Source organism: Larus michahellis, chromosome 5, assembly GCF_964199755.1.
Source record: "Larus michahellis chromosome 5, bLarMic1.1, whole genome shotgun sequence".
NCBI lineage: Eukaryota > Metazoa > Chordata > Aves > Charadriiformes > Laridae > Larus > Larus michahellis.
This window is the reverse complement of record NC_133900.1, coordinates 34,330,551-34,354,773: the sequence shown is the minus strand read 5'-3', so window position 1 is coordinate 34,354,773 and position 24,223 is coordinate 34,330,551. Positions and strand designations below refer to the sequence as shown.

The window sequence follows — 24,223 nt, the reverse complement described above, 5'->3', positions numbered from 1 at the left end:
ATATTTGTCTGGAAAGCTACAGATATGACAAGTTACAGACTTAATTATCTGGTTAATCTAACTTCATCTAAAAGATTACTGACCCATAAGGAAGGAAGGAAGGAAGGAAGGAAGGAAGGAAGGAAGGAAGGAAGGAAGGAAGGAAGGAAGGAAGGAAGGAAGGAAGGAAGGAAGGAAGGAAGGAAGGAAGGAAGGAAGGAAGGAAGGAAGGAAGGAAGGAAGGAAGGAAGGAAGGAAAAAAGTACAAGTTATCATAGCTTTTTGGACTGAATTACAAAACCAGCAGTCAAAAAGAATACAGGAGGGAATATACCATGATTGCTGTAAAAAAATTCATACAGTGTCTTTTAGGTGAAAAATGTGTTAAAATCAACAAGAATCTGAGCACTGATGCATGCGGTTAAAAAAAAGCCAAAAGGTCATTAAAATAATACGATTCTGATGAATCATACAGCCTAAACTTGTCTCAAAGTAAAATTAAGTTTAGTCACTGCTCCGTGACAAAATTTTGTTAGCTATTAAATTTTAGGACTCTGATGGAGGGCGTGATTCTGCACCACAACATTTTATGTCCGATTAGCACTAGGATAAAAAAGGATGCAGAACACCAAGTCGGGAGGTTGTTTTTGAGTGGTGTGAAACAAGGGTCAGTGTCATTGAACTGGTGAAAACCCACCCCTATTGAGGTCAATGCTAAACACACAGGAAGGCTGTGCCACCATACAGAGAGACCTGGACAGGTTGGAGAGTTGGGCAAAGAGGAACCTTATGAAATTCAACAAGGGCAAGCGTAGGGTGCTGCACCTGGGGAGGAATAACCCCGTGCACCAGTACAGGTTGGGGGCTGACCTGCTGGAGAGCAGCTCAGTGGAAAGAGACCTGGGAGTCTGGTGGACAACAGGATGACCATGAGCCAGCAATGTGCCCTTGTGGCCAAAAAGGCCAATGGCATCCTGGGGTGCATCAAGCAGAGTGTGGCCAGCAGGTCGAGGGAGATCATCCTCCCCCTCTGCTCTGTCTTGGTGAGGCCACACCTGGAGTCCTGTGTCCAGTTCTGGGCTCCCCGGTTCAAGAGGAACAGGGAACTGCTGGAGAGGGTGCAGCAGAGAGCTACCAAGATGACTAGGGGACTGGAACACCTCTCTTATGAAGAAAGGCTGAGGGATTTGGGTCTCTGCAGTCTGGAAAAAAGATGGCTGAGGGGGACCTTATCAATGCTTATAAATACTTAAAGGGTGGGCATTAGAAGGATGGGGCCAGGCTCTTTTCAGTGGTGCCCGGGGACAGGACAAGAGGTAATGGGCACAAACTTGAGCATAGGAAATTCCACTTAAACATGAGGAGAAACTTCTTTACTTTGAGGGTGGCAGAGCCCTGGCACAGGCTGCCCAGAGAGGTGGTGGAGTTTCCATCTTTGGAGACATTCAAAACCTGCCTGGACGCGTTCCTGTGCAACCTGCTCTAGGTGACCCTGCTCTGGCAGGGGGGTTGGACTAGATGATCTCCAGAGGTCCCTTCCAACCCTACTGTGAAACCTCTCCCTGAGTACTGCGAGGCCAGGATTTCTACTCACAATGTACAAGGCAATGCAAATACAAACACCATCACTAAATTTACAGATAACATGAAATAAGGAATGATTGCAAGTAACAATGAGAGCCAGAAAATAATGCAAAAGATCCACAGAAGGTAAAAATATGGGTAGGAAATAAAATCCTACTAATTGTACCGCAGCTCACGCTTCCAGAGCAAAACAAGTTACAAACACAGTTATTCAGTGGCAAAGAAAAGCAATAAAAGTGAAAAAGATCTCAGGTGAGCTTACTGCAACACAGCAGGCATCAACTTGTTATGTGAAACAGTGGTAAAAAGCAAATCTGATTTCTGGGGCTGTATGGGACAAGGCATGTCAAAGCATGCTGAGGCGATATTCCCTTCCCTATCCAGCTTTAACGTGACTGCAGGTAGCACGGTGTTCAGGGACCACAGCGAGATCTCAGAAAAAAACACCTGAAATCTGGAGGAATGAGGCTAAACCATGCAATGGCACATACAGCAGAGAGGTGCCCTGTGAAAACTGACAGGAAAAAGGAACAAAAATCTCTTGACAGATCCTTTCTTATTTCTCACTGTTTCTAATTTCCATTTTAAAACAAAAGGATTATGCCTTACTATAGCTAATGAGAACAAAACAGATGCAGTAGACAAGATATATTATACAGGAGATATTAATCTTTCTGCTTCAAGGCATAAACCCAACACTAATTGATGGGATTAGTAAACAACAAATTCCCCTGAAGACAGGTTATTGTGTAGTCATTCATTATGAGCAGTTTTCTACCTTCTCCTGGAGCAGGTAATGCAGCACCAGCAAAGCCAAGCCCATGTTGTAATTGAGTATCGCGATTTCTGTGTTATAGATCACAGGAGATCCAGCACAAACACAGGCACAGGGGAGTATATAGACTAACGGGCTTATCTCCTCTAAAGCAGAAAGGCCTTTGAGCAGACGTCTTCAAAACTGTGGGCCAGAACCTTCTTTTAGGCTGTTACCCAAAAAAGAACCCCAAACCCCCCAAAACCCCATCCACAAGTGCTTCACTTCAGGCTTGCAGTAGACTTGGGATGACTTATTAGATGGGACTGGGCATTCAGCTGTGCTAGTATGACTCCAAAGTCACTTCTCTGCAGGCAAAAGAGATGTTTTTGTTTTACAAAAACCTGGCTGAGACTAATCCCCTGTTCAGCATTGCTATTAAAAGGCACTAATCGTAACTGAAAGGTCTTCAGATATTTTTAGTTGTTGTCCCATCCCGCACCGCTTATCAAGAACAGTCACCTTTTATTTAAAAGCAAACAAACTTTTATACACTATATCTGGTCCCTTCACAATCAAATTTGTGTCTTTAATGGGATTACTCATTCGAAACCGTCTCCCTGTAATAAGCCAGACCATACTCATTAAGGTAGCTGTCAGGCAGCAGATGTGAGCACAACTAGAGAAATCTCTGCTCCTCAGTGGGCTACGTTGCGCTCCCTGGCACCGTGCATAGATGTTACAGGCAATCACAGCAGCTCAGGAAGCACAGGATGGAGCAGGGAGAGAGGAATGGCTAACTCATAGCAACAGATGGCAACCCTTCTATACAGCTTAGCCAAAAGTCAGACGGAAGACATTTTATTTCTCCTTTCATTGCTGGGGCTTTATTTTTAATACGTTTTCCTTCTTAAGGTTCAAACAATATTCTTGACTCACCCGGCTCTTCTGCTAGTCTGTCTTTAGAAGGAAAATGATCTGAAAAGTCTTCCTCCCCTTTTGCTCATGTTCTAGTCTTTTTATTTTGAATTTTTCCATTATAATGACTGACACTTCATGAAATTGTCTTCTGGAGTTGCAAAGTAATTTTGTTTATGCAACTGAGATACAGAAGGAAGATGGAGAAACGAGATGTGGAAGACTTCACTTTCTTTTATTTCACATCACTAAGCTTAGAGTTTACTGGTGAAAAAGGCAACATTGCTCCTTGGATCAAACTCATTGATCAGCTGCGTGACTTTAATATAAAGTCTATACATAGACTGCGAAGCCACTGATCCAAATCCCGACAAGGCTCACCTGACTATTCTCTCTTTTAAGGTAGCTAATTTGTAAATTGCACAATTTATGTGTGTCTTCCACCAAGATCTTCAGGAGCACTGCATGTTTCAGGGTTGTCACATTTTGTGGGCATGGGGACATCCAGTCTCATTTGTATCATCTCCCATGTGATGGATTATATACGAGTGTCCTTCACTGTGCGTTATTTAGTGCAGTTCTTCCCTCTGATTAGAGTATGCAAGAGTAGCTCCACCTAAAGCTGTGCAAGCTCGGCAGGGGTTCACGCAGGAACCTGGGAACTGCCATACGAGATCAAAGCAGTGGTCCATCAAGGCCCAGACCCTGTCTAGCACTGACCAGCGCCAGATGTTCCCAAAAGAAGCACACAGCTCCACTAATTTAGCTCACAGCTAAATTTGTTTTTCAGCCTGAGGCAGTCAAGAAAATCCTCAAGGTTGGAGGTTTATACTCGTGGTATTTAATCCTTAATCGTGTAAGACGTAGGCTCTCACAGATGCTCATGGGAACAGGCTCTCGCCAGATTCTGGTCACAACAATGTGCTTATTTTATAGGCGAAACCACAACTCAGGTCGGCACCCCTTCTTGCAAATCTCAAAGTCGGCGATACTTCCCCAGGCTAAGGGAGAGAGCATCTGATCACCACTGAAAAAGCCAATGAGCTTCAAGACAGAAGCCTGTCTGATAGTTGTAAAATATTCTCCTAGGCTTGTCATTTTTTCAGTTTTATATATATCCATATATCTCTCTCTATATACATGCATATAGTGTGTACAAACACACAGACACATTATATACATAGATATCTTTTTCCCCACCATAGCCGCTTCATAAAGCACACGGACCTCTCCACGAGGTCAACACGCCAGCCAGGGATCAGAGCCTGGCAGCTGCTTGCCATCCATCCTGCCCTGAATGACAGGCAGAATGAGGATGAGCTTGCAGTGCAGGAGCAGGAAAACCAGCCTGCTGGTGTGTTAGTCTGGGAAAAGCGAAAACCTACTGTGCCACAAGCACGCTAACACACTTAAGAGAAAACAACTGCCTCCAAGTGGTGTTTACTGCAAGCCATCAGAACCCCAGTTCACCGCAGAAGGATAATGCTTTTAGGGTGACCCTCCTGCTCTCACATGCTTTGATGGCTATGAAAGGGCACAAATAGAGTGTCTCGGAAAGCTCTCCTAACCAATCTGCAAGGCAACACAAAGAGTGACATTACTGGGTTGTGAAGTCTCTCAAATTTCTGTACTACAGATTTCAGACTAACCGGGGAAATGTATTAGGAAAACAAAGGAAGGAAAAGAAAAGGACTTAGAGGGATAACAGATTTCCTGTTTCAACTTGACTGTTCAGAAGTCGTTTCATATTTCTACACAGTGTGAGCTAAATCTTAAGTTGCTGGAGATACGCAAGCTGCAATGGTGAGCCTCTCTGTTGCTGCACTGGTTCTATTTAGGGTAGCGCTACGGGGACCACATTCTCACCTCAGTGGTGGCTGTATATCAAGAAAAGAGAGCCTGCCTTCATTTCTGATAATAACACCCATTTTATAGTTTCTATATGTCCTCTTCCAAACTACATCAACACATGACAGGACTTTTCAACCCATACACATTTACACAGTGCACATGAAAATAAATATAGAGTCTCACGGGGTTTATTGAACACGTTCCAGTTACCGCTTGGCCACAAAAGCAAATGTCTGCAGCTAGTCCTTACTGTGGACTATCACTCTCTGCTGGAGTGCTGTAAGAGTGCAGCAGTGGATTTAAAAAATAATTATGCTGCACACAAACTTCTGGTGCCCATATGACTCCAATTACATGAAGCAACATCTGTGGCCCACGCAGTCAGAAAAAGAGGCTTTGACCGAGCTGCAGCTCTGCTACAGAACGTGAAGCGTCTGGTAACACAGTCCTGCAGCAGGAGACCATTACAGCTGGGTGCTGGATGCCACCCTCCCCTTTCTGCTCCTGGGCACCTGGGGAAAGGGAGTGAGTAACAGGGGAGGATGTTACAGTCCTGCAGTGTTTAAGCCCTTTTGGGCGACTATTCGGTTCTGAGTGATCTAAACAACACCTGATACGCTCCTAGAAGTGGTTGGCTTCCTCGGGCATGAAGAGCACGGCATGCTGGAGCTGGGCTCAAAAGCTGCCATAAATCAAATAAGCAGCTGAGGTCTGTGTGCCCAGGAAGCGATTAACACCACAATGGAATGAGCCCCGTTGCCCCGACGGACAAGGCAGCCCGCTCTCTCCTCTCCCCTCCTAGGGAAAGAAATCACTTCTCAAAGTCTTCACTGCAAGTGAGGATTCCCACCTTTCCATTCACTTCTGCAGACGTACTTCAGCACACTTGCTCAGTTTGGCAGAGCACAGCTCCAAGCACGCTTTTCCCAATCGAGGTTAACCTATCCTTCGATCCCCTGTGTGACCTGCTGAGGAACAGCTACCACAAAGGACGCAGAAGAGGCTTTATGACCCTCGAAGAAAATGAATCAGACTAGCATGTGACATTGGTTGTCCACAGCTGCATGAAGAAGGAGGCAGGGATTCCCTCCATAACTGGCTGGAAAGAAAATAATTGTACGTATAGCTCCTCTTGGGAATGAAATACAATTTTTTGGAAGAATTAGATATTTTAGAAAGGGAGATTTGGAGGCAAGCTGAATAACAGGGGATGCCCCCTGATTTTAATTTTTTTCCTTCTGCAGGAAAGAGTCCTTCTTCAATGCTGTTTATAAGTGTCTTTAAAGCACAGCCAGAAGTAATAGGAATACAATCAATACTAGATATGAACAGAGATACTTCTTCTGTAGCTGCAATTAGCTATTTTCAAAGAGTAGGCGATGAATAATGTATGCAAAAAGGGTGGGTGGAAGGGTTACTTATTTTTTCTTTAAGCAGATTATTTTAGCATGGGTGAAAGACTACCACGCTAAAGAATAGTGTTCAATATCACACAGTGTATAAACAGCTGTGGCTTAGCACATAATAAAAGCCATTAAGGGGCTGAGCCAAAAAACGTATCTAGCTATGAGGAGGGGAAAGAGGCAAAGTACCGTGTAATGATTGCTTAGATTCACATTTGCCATTCAGCCTTTGTGCACACGAGTCCATTCTGCAGACTAAGATCCCACCTTTCTCTTCATTAGGTTTTCCTAAACTGCTTCAAATGTTATCTTGGCGTTTTGGGAAACTCTTTTTTTATTGCACGGCTGCCCCATCACTCACTAGACATTATGATCTAGAATATGAGCTGGCCACACATGCAGATAACAGGTGAGAAAAACAGGGGTCATCCCACCACGGGCCCTGGGTGGCCCTCGGCGTGCAGTGCCTGGGGCTAAGCGAGACAACTACTTGCTTATTCTACCCCAGAGAGAGGAGGTGGGGAGGACACCAAAAACTTTGGCTCCATCCTCTTCCCTGCATGGACTAGCAAAGTCCGTGAAGGGTAAAATAACAATTCACCTTCATTATAATAGGAGAGGAGATTTTTCCAAGCCAGGTGCTCATTTGCAGCACTGGTCTTTATTAAGCGGTTACCTCACACCTTCTCTGCCGCACCAGACTCACACTGGTACATTTTCCTCTCTTCTGGCTATGATTCGGCATCCCCCCAGCCTGAGGGCTTGCCACAGAGTGCAGCTCTTGGTTAGAAAAGCAGAAGTCTGAGCTGGTTTTGTGGCAAAGCTTATCCTCGGCTTTGCTCGCGTTCAGCTCCGAGTCAGCAAATCGCTTCAGGGCGGTCAGCTTTGCATAAGCATATTACTACAGGTCTTTAGTTACTACATTTTCCCCTTCCGTTAATGCACAAGCAAATAAAGGCAGTCTTTTACCTCATGTTCTCCTTCCTGTGAACTGTCACATACATTTCATAGACTCTCCCTTGCGGAACGGCCCCCGCTGGGATCAGCAAGCTCACTCCTGCAGAACAGAAGAAACACAAAAGATAAAATGGTGAAAAGAGAGGCAAGTGGGCCTGTGAAGAGGAGAGACAGGAGAGGCAGAAGATGAAGCCTGCGATGCTAGATTTTCACCCAACCTCACCAGCAGGCTCTACATGACCTCAGCAACTCGTCAGAAAAAGTATTTACTGCAGCTGTGGTGCCTCCAGCGGTCAGCTGCTCTGTTCTTATTCCTCTTGTACCTCCGCACTGAAACACAGGCGTGGAGAAGACGATTTGCTTCTCTTTTATTTTATTTAAAGAGCAGCCAGATGGTTACGCTGCTGCTTACCTTGTAAAATGATGGAAAAACGAACACCACTGACTAAAATTTCCAACAGCTGTAACAGGACATCTCTCCCTAGGCGATTCCTACTTAATTAAAATCAGAAAAGGAAGGCAGTGGAGCACCGTCCCAGGAAGCAACAAGAACTAGTTGTTTCCTGAAAGATGGCTTCTGCAACTGGCATCCTGTCTTTAAATGCACTCGACTTCTAATTAGACTACCAGGGAGACAGAATTGGGCTTCTTGGTATTTTCAATGTGCCTAGTCCCGTAAAGTGGCTCAAAATTCAGGTATCCAACCTTGAAAATAATGCGGGGAAATACGCTCAGTGCCCTTTTCAGTGGTGGTTACCTGCACACTTGATTACAAAACACTGTTCTTATGTTACTGCCATTTCAGAAATGTCCTGTTGTTACACGACAAAAACGGCACATGAACCAACTATTTGACTCTGCCGGACACGTCTCAGCCAGCTGCCTTTGCAGATGTGGACTACCTGGGAATCAGTGGCAGGGATTATAATATGGTTATTACTACGTAGCTGAAAACAAACCTACAGGCAGATTATTTACATATATGCATATGCAGAAGAGAGGCTTTATAGAAACCTTGCATGGCCCTGTCTCTTTTCTTCAGCATATGTGGTTTGGTTACGTTGGAGACCTCCCATGTGTTGGTGTACAGGGGCTCAGTCCCATACCTGGCTTTGAAGGGGAGGGATTAACTAGGAAAGCCTTTGCCATGAATGCCTCCTGACACTTGCTTCTTTACAGGCCTGTTACAACCTCACCTGTGCATGTTCTCAGCTGTAACAGGGCAGGCGTAGTGTAAATGAAGGGCTTTGATCATGTTATTAGAAGGATATACACATATCTAGAAGCAGCACGGAGGCACACATGGTAGTGGTAGAAAGATTGATACATTTTACAGAATTTATTTTAATCATTTGGAAGGGATTACAGCAGTAAATAACCATATTTTTTCTTTACAAATTTATATTAATATATGTGAACTAAATGTGACTAATAGATTTTGCTGACAACATGCACCACCACAGCATAAGAAAACCGAGTATTAATATCTACCTTCAGCTGCTACTTAGAGAAACGTGAAATCCAGGATCATACAGCATGAATTTTCAACATTCCTCAGCAGTCAGCACCAGATTTCTTTAAGTAGTTCAGCTTTGACGCAGGATCTAAAATTTGATAGCTGGTTTTGCCCCCTGTTCCCTGGTAGCTCAGAGAGGAGGGCTATCGCTCACCGACCACTTTTGGCTGCTTCCTGGGTGGTGTGGGGCTGTGACCCAAAAGGACCAAACCACCTAGGTCCTGGGCCACCTAGGTGTTTTGCTTTCTCCATAACATCAACAAAAAAGAAAAGATCCAGCAAAGAAGCTGGAGACAAGGGTAGGCACTATCTCCTCGGGCAGGGCACCGTGCTGTAAAATGGCCGAGAGCTGACCACATAATGTAAAAGGGGAAGACGGAGGTGCTGTGAAACCTTGAGCTATAATGTCAGGTAGTTGTGAGCTGTGTCTCGCATGCACTGTGTTCCTACCTGGACTCAGAGCTCCAGAGAAACCAGGCAGGGAGACTCCTGACCACTGTGTAGCCTGCGTATTCCCCGCATCCAGTGTTTTATGCATTTGATTCGACCCCGCTTTAGATGTTAATGTTGCTCTTCATGCCAAACCCATGGGAACATCTAGATGCTGAACTTCCTTTGAATGTCAGCCCTTCATTTAGGAACCAAACAGCAGTATGGTTCTCCTAAACAACTGCGAGAGCTGAGCTCTCCCAAGGCTGCCCAGGAGCTCCCTGGATGCTCTGAAACCGCCTCCCGGTGCCTGGGTGGCTTGAAAGGGGGCTGGCAGCCTGGCCTCGTACCATATGAGAGCGACTGAGCAGCACTTTGCAATTACATCAGAAGGCACTCAATGCTCGGTCCCTCTCTTTCCTAGTTGTAAAAGAAGTCAATAATAAATACAATGAGGACAGAAATATGAAAAAACACACCTGGGCCTTATTTTCCTTGGATATGTCATGTGCGCAGGAAAAAAGCCTTCCAAAAATTAGTATTCTGCTGTCCTGCTTCAATACCACACAGTCTGCAATGAATTGGAAGTGGAACAACTGATTTGTTTTTTAATTAATTTGTCCTTTTTATGTGTGATTACAAGGTGAAAAGGGTTGGAGTCCCTTTTCTAGAGCTGCATGAAAGCAAAAGGTCAAGGATGATGAATCGCATTTCACACAGGGAAGCTCTGAAGCCTCGCACGTCTCAGAGAGTGGCTAAGAGCCCTGCAACATTCTGTTTAAAAGGTGGACAGGACTTTGGAAAAAGACTGTTTGAAGTACTTTGGTAGACCTGAATGGGGGGAAAATAACCCATCTGTTTGTTCTGAACAAAGAAAAGGCAGAGTCCCAGGAATGAACCCTCCATAAAAGCAAGCTAATTCCACTTAAAAACACAAAACAACTGAGCCTTTAAGCCAACATGGCTAGCACTTACCTGAATTGGGAATTACTAGATGACCTCCTAAAGAGTTGAAGGTCCCAAATGCGGTGCACGATGGGTCTGTTTGCCGAGCAAGGCTCTGGTTTTTCATGTTCAGGGTTTCATTCTCCAGCAGAGACTGTGTAATCTGCGGGGACAGCTTGGAGGAGAAGTCAGAGAGGTCATCCTGGGGAGTGACTGCGCCAGAGGTGTTGTAAACCTTGATTTTCAGGTTGGGCAGCGGGTCCAGGATCGGAGAATTGGTCATTGGGATTTTATCAGAGACATCATGCAGGGCGTAAACAGGACCCCTGTACATGGCTGCAGCAGAAGTGAGGTCTGGTGGTACCGCCAGGAGGTCTGCATTGGAGATGAGAAGGAAGAACCATATTACTTCTCTGTTCTGGTGACTTTCTTCTGGGTAACAATTCGGGTTTGCATTCTGCATTTTGCATTTCATACCAAAGGTTAAGATGCACAAGGTCTTTGCAGACTGACCTTGGTCTCCTTTTCCATGCACCTCTCTAGCAAACTCACAAGACTTGTACTGCCCCAGCCACTATGGAATCTAATTGTCATACAAAATTACAGCACGTTTCTCCTCTAAGGATTTTTCACTGGGATTATTTTTCCAGGCCGCACTCAGATTTCCAGTATGACATGCTTAGCTTCAGGGCAAGACGTTTTCCATACTCAGTAGATCTAGTTTTATTAACTAATATCCCCTCCCTAAATGCTAAGTGAGAATCATTAACCAATTTACCTAATTGGCCTAATGATAGCATTCCTGAAATAAAAGGCAGAATTGACCTATGAAGTCTTCGTGCCCACAACTCCCCACAGTGGGGGATTAGTACCTGCATCACACACTTTTTGGAGATTTGTTTTAAAAGTATCCCCAGCAAAGAAAATGATAGTTCTGCTAATCTTCCACATGACAACTCTCCTGTCATCTTAACTCTTACTTTGATTTATTCTTTTTGCATGCATATTAGGAAAAAAAGAGGAAATCTACAGCCTAAACATGGGTCTTGAAAAAGCCAGCACTAACTTTACAGTGTTTCTTTTTCTGGCAAATGAAGTGTGGAAATAATCAAGCTGTTATGCACCAGTGATAAAAATGCTCATTATTAAATGATGTTCTACTGCAACTTCTTCTACATTGTCTATTGAGAGTACAGTACTTCTTAAACTACTATTTATGCCTGTAGAGACAGGGCACAGTAAAAAAGGCTATTAGTGAAACAACGGGGAGGAAGATGTGATAGAATTACTGTACTGTAATATCACTCCTGTGATGAATCCTGCCTCCGTTGTTTCTGTCAGAGCTTTGCCTTTGATTTAAATTTGAACTGGAGCTGTATTTCCATAAATGTCTCTGTGTTTCACTCTCGCATTCATGCTATCTCTTCAGAAGTTAAATTCCTCTGCTTTATGCTCTCGAGCACATCTGAAAAACGCCAACGTGGGTTTTGAGCACTTGACCATCAGAAACAAATGGATATAATCTTTCTCCTTTTTATGAAGTGCCAACAAGCATCCAGCCAATATCATTCATGCAGCCCAAGAGACCATAACCTTATAGCATCTCCCCGAATTGGCCGACATGGAGTGAAAAGACAACTAACCTTGCCTTGCAGCCTTGATGTTAACAGGTTGAAATCCCCCATTTAATGCCGAGGAGTCGATAATATCTGACTCAAAGTCACGGTGGTTCTTGCGATACACAAAGAGGGCCACAACCACGGAAATAGCCAGGCACACGATCACGGCTATGACGATCCCGACGTAGAGAGCAACATCATCTGAGTCAGGAGCAGCTAGAGGGAGAGAGGCCAGGAACCTTGAAGAAATGTGCTCCTCAAATGGACTTTCAAGAAAACACATTCTTATTATTCTCGTTTCCTGCAGATATTTACTGCCTTTTTTATAGGTTAATTTAAAATCCATTTCCAAAGCTATATAACAGGTCTATGCCCTTTTGATGGAAAATGATCTTTTATTTCTCTTTAACTTGTGTTCTAACTCTTTCCCTATCTACTTGTTCATCTATCTAGTACCAAAGGCTTTGAACTACTAAGCATAATACATGTTATAGACTTAGTCTCATGAAGCAAATTCACCCTATGAAATAAAATAGTACATCTTAGTGACATAGTGTCATAATATTGGTATTTAGTGGTTCATCTGATAACAAAAAAATGTTGTGGCTTTTAAACTTCAGGAGCCTTATTTTTTAAATTAAAAAAAAAAGTCAAAATCTCCCCAAAAGTCCATTTTCTATGGAATGTCTGAAATACCAGGATATATCTTTGACTTTGCTTTTTTTGAACTATAATGCACTGAGCCTTTTCTCCCTTCCATCCATTCTCTTGAAAAAAAAATAAATCTAGCAAAGCACAGAATCAACCACTGAATTCTCATCACTGGCATTAACACATCCGTATTTGGATAAAAGTCGAAGCAAGCACAAGAAATAATGTGGTAATTTACGAAAAGGAACCCAGATTTATTAGAGCTGTCTTGTGAGAAAATGGCTATGATATTTCTACTAGCTGCTTATACCGTATCTTTGGCACTAATTCCAGGCTAATCTCTAGCATCATTATCCACTAGACATTTTTTTCCAAAAGGTCTGAATATATGACCAAAATTTGATGTGTTTCTGTACAGTGAAGAATCCCAGTTTTAGAGATAGAGTAATGAAAAAAGAAAGTGCAAAACCAAATCACACTTTTTTAATACCCCATTTTTGTTAAGTTTCAAACACGTGAAATAATTTTTATTTTACTTTTTTGCTCCCTGCCTTCTAGCCATTTAAGGCAGGCTGCCCTCCAGCGCAGGGGTGAGAGAGAGCTGGCAGATGTCGAAAGGGACTGATGACTGATCCGTCTCTGATCAAGCTCCTAGCTATCAGACCTTCAGTGTACCAGCCCCGAAACACCACTTTTTTTTTTTTTTTCCCTCAGCAGTTCAGGAAGCAGATCTCTGAGTTCCAGCTCAAAGAAAAGTTACCCCTCTGCCACATTTCTTTCATTCGCTAAGGAAATTTTAATGAGAGGAGGGCTCATTCTCTCCAGTTTCTGTCTCGGAGGCAGTATCTTCTCCCATTTTCCTCGTGCATGAGGGCCGTTATCATTCTGTGTCAACCCGCTGACAGCGAAACACTGCGGCTGCTGTCGCCAAGCAGCACGCCACTTACTCCGCCGAACAGGTCCCTCTTTGCCTAGTCACACAGAGCTGGCACAACAGTGAGGCTTGACCCAGGGAACAGCATCAAATTAGCATCCAGGAATGTAAAATCAAACGTTAAACTTACAAGAAAATCCATATTCATTCTGGGTTCTCTGCTCAGTTGAAATAGGATAAATGTAACCTTGAAAAGAAAGAAATTAAACAAAAAATGGGAACAAAATCAAATTAATGAGGAGAACAAAAAAGGGAAGCATGAAAAATGGTTTAATTAAAAAAAAAGAAGGAAAAGAAACTGATGGCACTTTAAAATTCTGATGCAGCACAGAATTATGATTTTGCATCCCCTGTCTCCTCCAGAGCCTTACTAAGAATTAATAAGCAGGCAGATTGAATTTCTAAGCCAAAATCGGTCTCGAGTCACTAACTTTGGAGTGCTTAAAGTCTTTCTTTTATTGAGCATAAACTCTAATGGATCTAATTTATTTCAGACATCAAGGGTCATTAGCATATGGAAAATCTTTTTTCCCTATCCTTGCCATATGCTTTAATTCCCAGGACATGTTCGGTGAGGCTCTAAACAGTTTTTTTATTTAATTATAGTAGCTTGCTGTTGATCTAATAGAGCTAAAGGAGACCTGTCGTCACCGGTCAGAGGTTAAATACCCATTCGCTGAGCAGAGCCCATGCACAAAGCCCTCTCTCTCTATTTCCCTGGAATTATTTTATCCTGTCTTTAATACGTGGTCAATAGGAATTCCTCAGGGAGCAAAGAATTTGTTGGCAAACGGGAAACTGAGTGGCTTTTCCTCGAAATTACTACAAAATCAATAAGGCCTCTGGGGTCATAACATTATTTATTTGAAATCTTTGCAAGCACCGTATATCGACAAAATCATAACACAATTTACTGCTGTATTTCGGAATGGATAAATAAGAGAGATTGTCTCCTTTGTCTTTTCTTTCTGCAGCTCCTACAGCACGGCACGCTGGAGCTGCCTAGTTCTGCATGAGTCCTATGAACTTGCTAAGCACCTCCCAGCTGCTTTCCATCCATATGGGAAACGAGTGAAATGCTCCAAGTCCCACCCTGCTGGAAAGGTAAATGACAAATCCAAAGCAAGCGGGGCAGTCGCTGTCAGGGAGCAGATTAGAGTTGGTGTAAGACAGAAGGTACCTCTCCTCCATCACCTTCCCTTCAGTGCTTTTGAAGGGAATTTCACCCTCTCGCCTTGGATCACACTGTGAGGAGCTCACACTGCCAGGGACTCCCTGCAGGTGAAACCAAACTGGAAAATGCGCTCCTGGTGCACACCTAATGCACAGGGCCACATTACAGGCAGACCGCAGTAATACTCCCCAGCTCCCAGAAATGCTGAGTTTGGGTGCTCGGCATCTGTTGTGCTTTACAGAGCTCTTCCTGCTTGGCTGCACTGATTGCTAATGAAGATATAGTCTATCCCAATTGCAGGTACAAACTTACCTCCCCCTGAAGTTTCCAGACATTAACTATTGTGTAAATGCTACCTTAACTGAAATACCAGAGCAAGAAGAGCTGCTTTTTGATGACGATGTTTTTTCTGAGGCATCGTGGGACAGACTATATTGCCTTTAATATCTACTTAAAACTTTATTTCACAGCAATGATTCCAGACTTACAATTGCTTTTAGAAATATTATGTTCTTACATTCATTTATTTGGTTCTTTGAGGCAAGTTCACCTATGTGTACTCTGAACACACACTCAATCTTTTGTAATAACTGCTTCCTACTTCTACTAGTGCACTCCAGGCATTGGCCATAAAAAATTAGGCGCGCAACTTTTGCGGGCTTGAGTGAGTTCTCAGCAAGTCTGGGCGTGTATTTACAGTACCCTAGTTACTCCCCACTTACTCCCTAGACAAATGCTGAGGCCCGTATTTAGTCAACCTAAATTTCAGCTATAGCCTTATGCCCAATATTTCCCTTGCCAAGATGTCTGTGGAGACCAGGAGGCAGTCAGCAGGAAATGCAAGGCACAAGGACAAGGTGGTATTTAGGCTGGCTGCATCTCTGAACTCCATTTTGCCTTGTACTCAAATCCACTGGGAAAGCTGAGGACATCTCCCTGCGTTTCATGTGCCCCAGCACGTTCTCGGGGGAGCCGGCACAGGGCAGCACGTGTCCCTCAGCTCTGCATCGCCCACAGAGCTCGAGCTCACCTGCACAGAGCCGGAAGGGATTTTCTGCTCTCCTTACGTTGCATTTCAGCTCGCAAGTTTTGCATTCAAGGTTCTGTCATTCCTGCCACTTCTGAAGCGATCTAACAACTGCCATTCAATGGGCACAAAGGACTGGATTAGCTGTGGTATTATTGAAAGCGTTCTCTCCTCCCAGGAAAATGGAAATCCAAATTCACGTCTTTTCAGCAAAGTAAACAAGTGTGGTCCTCAAATACTCTAAAAGTAATTTACCTCATCACAACCTCTTCACAGACCCTCTTTGTCACAAATACTTACTTGTGTCTCACAAGTTTGCATAGATTCTCTTAGCAGTAACTACAGAGAGCATCCCTGCAGCTATGTAAAGGTGACACCAATTTCTCAAAAGGAAATGTTTTGCGTATGTGTTCAGAGGCACGTCTATTAAACTGGGAGGAAGAGGCGAGGATTTCCTTCCATTAGCCTCGCAAACCAACATGCTTAGTAAAGTGAGCTTGATTTTATTCTCCTGTGTGTGCTGTGAACTGAACCACGCACCCAACTCCAGCCAACTGTTTCTGTGCAAGCATAGCCTGGATTGCACAAGAGTCTTGGAGGACACATTTTCAGCCTGAAAAACATGTTTTTTACATAGGAGAAAGGCATGGCTGAGGCGGAAGGGTTAAGGGCTGCTGAGTGAGATGCCATGTGTTTGAGTCATGGCCGTGCCGTTTTTTAGCTGAGGAACAAATCACAGCTGAGCAACCTGGCTGTAGATGGAGAGGTGGCCACTCGTGCTGGATGTGGAGTCCTTGTTGAGGTGACAGTGCTACACAAGCTAGGCTGTGGTGGTCATACAACCCTGTCTGCTCACAGTATGTGGGCAGACTCCCCTGGCTGAAGCTAGCAGAGACCTTACCTTGGGTTGACTTTCAGCATCCCAGCAAGCCGGTGACCCCCGCTGTCTGCACGCCAGCTCCATTTGCACTTACAAATTAAGCACGTTTGTTGGAGATCACTCAAACATGGCAACTACAGATGCCTTCTGCCATTTGGGCAGGACTTTTTAGAATAAAACTACTTTTAGAAAATCCTTTGTCATGAAAGCGCGCTTCCAAAAGGGAGCGGGCATTGCAGTGGCAGCGGTAAGGGGACGCTTTCCAGCCATGCACTGGTGGTGGTGGCTGGGCAGAAGGTAGGGTTATTGCCATGCTCCCAGCACAAGAGCACCAGGATTGCTTTAGAAAGTTGGTTTTCACACTGGTCCCTCTGACTATGCCTTCAAAAAATGAGAAAGGACATTTTCATCAGATAATGATGCAAACCTGCTGGGATCAGTAACTGAAATAATGAAGAATGACTTCTCTCTTCTCTTCAAAGTAACTGCAGTGAAAAAGAGATCTTTTTCTTGTGGGTTTTTTTTTCCTTCCTTGTATCAACAGCGTTGCTTGGCAAGTACCTGAGGGACTTCTACCAGGATCATCAAAATTTTTAACGAGGGTGAATTTAGAAAGGTGCTGGTGGGTTTGACTCTGGGAAGGCTGCTGAGGCTGCTGACTCACACTCGGAGCAGCTGGTTTCACAGTGAGCTACTTGCTTTGAGAAAAGTAATTTAAGCTTCTTCCTACAGCTTGTTGAGAAATGTACGTTTTCAAAGGGGCTTTTGATTTTTTGTTGTGTAACTTACTGCTGGATGAGTAAAATAGTAATAATCATACTGTACACTTGCATAGTCCCTTCTGTTTGAGGCTCTCAGACGCTTACCAAAAGCGGGTATTTATTTCCCTCATTTTACAAGTACCTCACCCTATGTCATACCGGGGGAATTAGTCGGAGGCTTGGGTTAACACACAGAAACTGCACCACTGTAATTGCACGGTAAATGCATTCATTAAAAAGCCTTTAATTAAGTTGATGTTCCTCCATGCATTCTACTTTATATTCCACTTTAGGCTTGTAAATACATTTTTTGTCCCTGTGGAAGTGCTTCTATTGAGTGTTAAAGGCGGGCTTTTTTTTAACTAAAGTAATTACACTGGCACAAATCCTTTGTACAAATGTAGATGTATCATTATAAAGGTGCAATACATAGGCATTGCCTATTCTCTTTCTATAAAGCATGTGAAGAGCAATTTAAGCACCTTTATAATGATGTAACACGCTGGGAAAAGTGAAAAGGGTGAATATGTCAGATTGCACTGGAAAGATAAACCGGTCCAACATTGGCATATAGAAAAGACTTCAGCAGGCTTTTTATCAATCTAGTTTAACTGAATTTCAGCATCAGTCACACTTGCACTGATTTGGGGAACTGTGTCCATTTAACTAAACAGATTTTGAAGCTCATTCAATTAGTTTGGTGCAGTTAGTGAACGCAGATGATCCTCAAGCACTGGAAGTCCAGCCTGAGCATTCTGGTCCCACGTGACTTGTTCTGACCTTCTGGAAATACATTTATGCCAGAGACCACAGCAGACCCAACGGTGGGTCTCTGTGGCTGAATGGCCTTCAGCATATCTGCATGTGTGGGATCATCTGCCTTAGGGGGTTAGCTTTGACAAACAGGCAGGCTGAGCCTTTTTACAGTATGAATTCATCTGCCACAATTTTCCTTGGGAGGACTAAATAAACCTTCTGCCAAGCTGGGGAAAAATGAAACATTTGGGAATGGAAGAATCTCAAACCTATGAAAGATAATTGTGCAGAGATTATGGCACTGACTCCCTGGAGACCAAAACTGAAAAAGTGTGTCACCAAACAGTCACCAAAACAACTTTTCTAAGCTTTTTTTTTTTCCCCCACTGGGGAAGAATCTACCCCTCAGCACATTCATGGGTATATATACACACACAGTGCTCAGACTGGGAACTCAGGATCATGACCGTGGGCATCCTGAAATCCTGTGTTTGATTTTACCTAGAATACAGGACCCTGGAAATACACCGCCTTGGCCTGCGAACTGGCATATTTTAAAGACAACTTTTATCCCTGTGGTATAAAACACTGAGTCATGGCTTCATGCAGAGGGAACGTTGTAACTGGCTCCCCTTTTCAGTCCTTAATAGATTTTCCTAGCTTTCTAGTCATGCTGAATTTGTATTAATGGATATCAATTTTAGAGCGATTTGATCAGATTATGAAAGTATTTTGCTCTGTTGCTTGTAGTAAATAAAATTTTCACATAAGAGACAAAGAAAAATTCCCAGTTTTCCATTTGTATTTTCCCCAGCTACTTTCTCTCTTCCCAGCAAGTAACTAGGTAAGATGGTGGAGTAGCTGAAGGTGATCTTTCTGGGCATTTATTTTCTAGGGTTTATACAGTTTGAGTCATATTTACAAAAATACTCACAATATTTCTGTAAAGATATTGCTCTGTAGCATTAGCTGCCGAGGTCACGGTCAATGATACCTATTTTGAGACCGTATCAAGGTCAGTGAGAGTTGGAGACACGCACTTTCATTTAATAAAGTGAAGATTGCATAAAGCACGCCATAAGTGCTTGTTTCTTCAATACATCATATTTTAATCCGGCACCACTTGCTTCTAATCTATAAATGCTCTTTACCCTCTATGTAGCAGTTCCAAAATGAGCTAAGGTCACTTAATTATGTGGCCCTTTTGAAAGCCTAGCCACAGGACACGTCTCAGTAACATCCTGTAGCAATGAACTCAACAGGTTGAGCATAATATATTGTAACAGCACTTTCCCCCCTTTTGGCTCCAAAGTCAATGCCCTTAAATAGCCTATGAGAAAAGAAGAGGGGACGCATTCAACTGCTGCCTTTCTTCCTCTACTTTGATGGCTTTATCCAGGGTAGCGACAATGAAGTAGGAATAATCTCGTGCTGGCAACAGCCTCTGAACCACAGAGCTACAACGGACAGATGAACAGAGACTAATTCGCACATGTAGATGCCTAAAATTTGAAGGAAGTGGTTCTTAGATGATTCACAGTAGGTATGTGGTGAATATATTGTGACATGAGAATTTCCTGGAACCACCCTTTGTTTCTCTGTGACACATAAACACATCAGATGAGTTCCAGTATTTAATAATTCAAAGACAACAAGCTGGTAATTTTTCCCATAACATACTTAATTACCATGATCAGGTCTTGTTTCAGCATTAATTCAATACCTTCCTCTTTCCCCAGCTCCAGTGGCTCAGAATTTTATTTCAAATCTTTGGGTTTGGCTGAAATTTTCTATACCCAGGCTCGGTCTCAGAAATTATCCTGAAAAGTTTGAGTCAAATTGGCTTAAGATCCATTATTATTATTATTATTATTATTATTATTATTATTATTATTATTATTATTATTACTATTACTATTACTATTACTATTACTATTATTATGATGTTTGGTTTTGTTGATTTTTGAGTTCAGTGAATCTCAACGGGTAAAGAACAAGTATATTTTGCTGCTTCCAAATGCCAGCTTCTAGAAATTCTGCTTATCCTCCTTTTCCTGTAAAATGCCGTTCTCGGTTCAAAGTCAGCTCAACTTCAGATTTTGTAAAACTCTGCACTCAGAAGAGACATCCAGCAATTCTGAATTCTCTTATAAAGAGACATTTCTGAGGCAAAGAAGATAGGTACATGCCTCTGCAGTGCTTGTGGTGCTGTGACCATAGCAGTGACCGAGCATTACTAGTCCTGTTTCCACCTTAGGCCTCCTTTTGCCTTACCTAGTTTACTTCTCAGCAATTCCACAGCCATGGACAGGCAGTCACGTATTCTCTTGTTAGGAGAAGGAACTTAGGAGACTTAATTTGACATCCTGGAGTTTTGAATTGCTCCGTGCAGGTCCCACTGTCCAGAGACTGGGACTGCATAAGTTTCCCGTAGCTCAACAAGGAGGCAGAGTTAGTGGTAGAAATGCAACCTTAGAGTAAACCACATATTCTCACTGCTCGTTTTCACATGTTTCTAATGCAGATTTGCCACAGGAGGAATATTAAAAATAATCTTTGAATTGTAATTGCTGTTAATTGTTTCTCTCCCCTGCTATTTCCCAGGAACTCTAGCACATAAACAAGAAGATGTGATATCTTATAACTTATTTGTGGTGGTTAAAAATAAAAAAAATCCAACAAACAAAACCCCTGGAGCTGCAAAAAATTCTCAGACAGAATGTGCCCAGCTTCTTCCTATATTTGCTATTCTAAAGAAAGACCTTCATGTCTGCAGTAATGATGCTGAAGGTCAGATATGGTATCAGGCATCCCAGAGATAATACACATTAATTTATTTTCCTTCTAAAGGACTAATTATTGGCATGTTCAGGGTGGGCTAATAAACAGGGAGCTTGAGGTTTTGTGACTGATTATTTACTTGGGTATTATCTCAGATCTTTCCTTAAGGGGTAGGTTAAATGGGGAGTCTCTCTTGTTCTGTCCTTGAACAGGAGTTTATGATATTCTATAATTAAGACTGAAACTATGTTTTCATTTTAAATTGGATTCCTGACATTTTGTTAACATTGTTAGAAAGGTCTTGCCTGAGTTTAAACAGGCATGTCATCTATATGGGGGTGGGGGAAGATGGAAGAGCAGGATAACTTGGTGCTAAAATTTGATGTGGATTAGAACAGGCAATTTTGACATTATGCAATCTTTTACAGTTAAGGACTTTGACCTTTTGGCTAAATCTTACGTCAGTCTTTAGTATCTTAGAAGCACAGAACCTTAACATTGGGTTTGTCATGCAGTTCGACAGCAAAAGTAAACACATGTCTAGCATGGCAATTTGCTAGATTGTGTACTTGCAAATTCCACGTTTGCAATGACTGAACATTAAATAGACCTCCTGGGGTTTGCTTTGCTTTGCAATTGTAGCAGGACAAGAGCACAGAGGTTACAGGGAGAGCTGAAAGGTGGGCAGCACTGAAGGGAGGACACATGGCAAACAACTAGATGAAGGAAGGGACAGCTGGAAGAGGATCAAAAGAGGGGATCGAAACTGTAAGGACTGCTGGAAGAAAGGCTAATGGAAAGCATGAGTTATCCATATGGATGTTCACTGACACGTACTGAAATCTCTGGCAGGTCTGTGAGCTCACAGGCAAAGTAACTTGTATTCCCTGGCTTAAAACCTCAAAAACCCCATAGACTCCAGAATCAGCTGATCAGCTCAACATTCATGTCCCGAACTACAGGAACTTCCTTCCCCAACATGAGTTTTCATTTAAGGATGCCTCAATGTTTTTGTTAGTCCTCTATGTAGAACACAGATATAGTAATAGAGAGTGCTGAGTTTTACTCCTGATCCTGTCACTCCACCCCTGATGAGCCTCGTGCTGCTCACGTAACCTTGCTTCGCCTGCCACCCTGCCGGGACAGCGAAAATCACGAAATATATCCACCTCTGTACATGGTAAGGAAAATACAAACATTATTGTCACTGTATGGTTGGGGTTTTTTCCATGATGAATGTATCAGACTTTATTATAAGCTTGCCTTCTTCATTCAGCTGAGTAACTTTTTTTTTTTCTTTAGTGTGCAGAGGAATAAGGGAAAAATAAAAGAAAAACTCAAAGAATTAAGAAGAATGAAAATTATAGATCGACAAGGTTGGGGTTTTTCTCCTTTCTGCATGGCTACAATATTTTTGAATTAGTCGAGATTTTTCAAAACAGCCTAGAGATCTTAGAGCACTTGTCTTTCATTAAAATTAATGTGGAGGTGGCTCTTTCTGAACTGAGTGGGGTAAGACACAGTGTCCTGGGTTCTGCTTGTGGCTCTGCCCTTCTGTTTTCTCTCAACACTTTTATCTGCCTCAAGCAGTACGTTTTCTAGGCAAGAGCTCTCACTCGGCAGTTGCAGGGGGCCCGCCGGAGTGTGGACACTTCTCAGCTGGGGATTTCTCATGTCGCTACAATAAAAATAAAGATGAGTCGTAACTCTGAGATGTGTGCATAAACTCCCTTGGCTGCTACAGCATTATGTAGTAGTTGGGTTGAAAACAGTTATAACACATCTCTTTACTCATATCAAATAACAGCATTACAGAAAACTTCTTCCAGGAACAGACGAGATGCGCTCTTCAAATGAATGAAACTCCCCCTGCAAGGACTCGGCGAAACAGGCCAGGTGGCTGTGTCGTTATGCCGACAGACTGAATGCATTAGAAGTTCTCTCTTGACCCACATGCTCTTAATAAAAGGTTTTATTTCATTCCTCTGCACACACGGGCTTCTGTTGCAGTCTCCCTTGAGAGAGCTTTGCTTACCTCCTGGAGGCTGGAAAACATTCCCCTGCTCTTTGCACACTAATCTCCTCTGGAGGACCAGAGGTCCTCATCAAACTGCTCTGCCCTGTAATTCTTCCCTGAATGCCTGCTTTCAAAACAAGCCAAAAAGGGAAACGAATGCATCAGAAGTTCTGGCATGTTACATTAAACAAGCAGGGCATGTGCAGAATATATAAGTTTTGGGAAGAAAGAGATTTTAGTATCAGGTTAACCTTGCTTTCTATGCGAGATCTGTGTATAAACAGGCACAAGACTGGAAAAGGGCAGCAGTTAACCATTTCCTGCACAAACATGACAAATGCATCTTTTTCACTCGCTTAGGCAGCATCTTTGTAAAAGGGAACCTTATAAACTTCATACCACCTTTCAGATGAGGATTTCAAAGCCCTTGGCAAACATAGATTTGCTGTCATCATTTCATATCAATTCACTCTCTACTAGAAGGCAGCCTTTTTTTAAACAAGGAATGGGATTAGTAGTTTGATAATAACATCTTCACCATGGTACAGGCGCCTTTTTCTCAAGTGGTGTATCCACTATTTGAATTTCCAAGTACGTAACATACATGCAGGGAGAGAATCAAAGCGACCTGAGAGTTAGTCCAGAGTGCTGTCTGTAATGATGGGTGAAGATGTTTTGAATCTTTTCTTCCATTATTTACGTGACAGTAGCACATCTCTGTTTTTTCATGCTAATTTATTTAAATCCAGTAAACAAAGGAAAAGTCCACACTGGGTCTGATGACACTTGGCAATGATTCACAAATGGAAATTTCCTGTTGGCCCTATTCAGTGATGGATTTGTATTCCATATTGTGAGTCTGCACAAAGTGAACAGTTTTACTATACAGAGTAACAGTACTATTTATGTAACTATACAATCCACAGTCCTCAAGCGACAATATGTGCTTCGGAACTACCCTGCTACTCTAAGATACCTAGCCCTGTGTGTTGAAAAAAATGGAAAGCACAACTTGGCCAGCCTTTCATGAAAGGTCACGGTGGTCTACTAAAGCCAAGAGTGAGCTGAAGAAGGGGCACTGGTTGTCTCCTTCTGACTGCGCTTCTGCCAACCCTGCACATCACACACACGACTTCAGGAAAGACCAACAGCTTCACCAGCATGGACAGGCACCAACTTCACGCCTACGGACTTTCTGTACTTAGTTATTCAGGGCAGGGAGAATACAGATCTGAACACCGTCACTTCAGATCCTCAACAGAGAGGACGCAGGTGACATGCTCTGAG

The 24,223-nt window shown here is 43.0% G+C and overlaps 1 protein-coding gene across 2 annotated transcripts in view; it reads right to left on the bottom strand.

The window, feature by feature from the left end:
* The window catches only part of UNC5C (unc-5 netrin receptor C), a 261,374-nt gene that overhangs the window by 15,375 nt on the left and 221,776 nt on the right, over positions 1–24,223 (bottom strand). Inside the window, exons 8-11 of one of the 2 annotated variants that reach the window (XM_074589517.1) lie at positions 13,671–13,727; positions 11,980–12,171; positions 10,367–10,711; positions 7,459–7,546 (exon numbers count right to left, since the gene is read on the bottom strand). In XM_074589517.1, coding sequence (XP_074445618.1) covers positions 7,459–7,546; positions 10,367–10,711; positions 11,980–12,171; positions 13,671–13,727 — 682 coding nt within the window. The remainder of the gene's footprint in view (positions 1–7,458; positions 7,547–10,366; positions 10,712–11,979; positions 12,172–13,670; positions 13,728–24,223) is intronic. The other variant, XM_074589518.1, reaches the window with a different exon arrangement.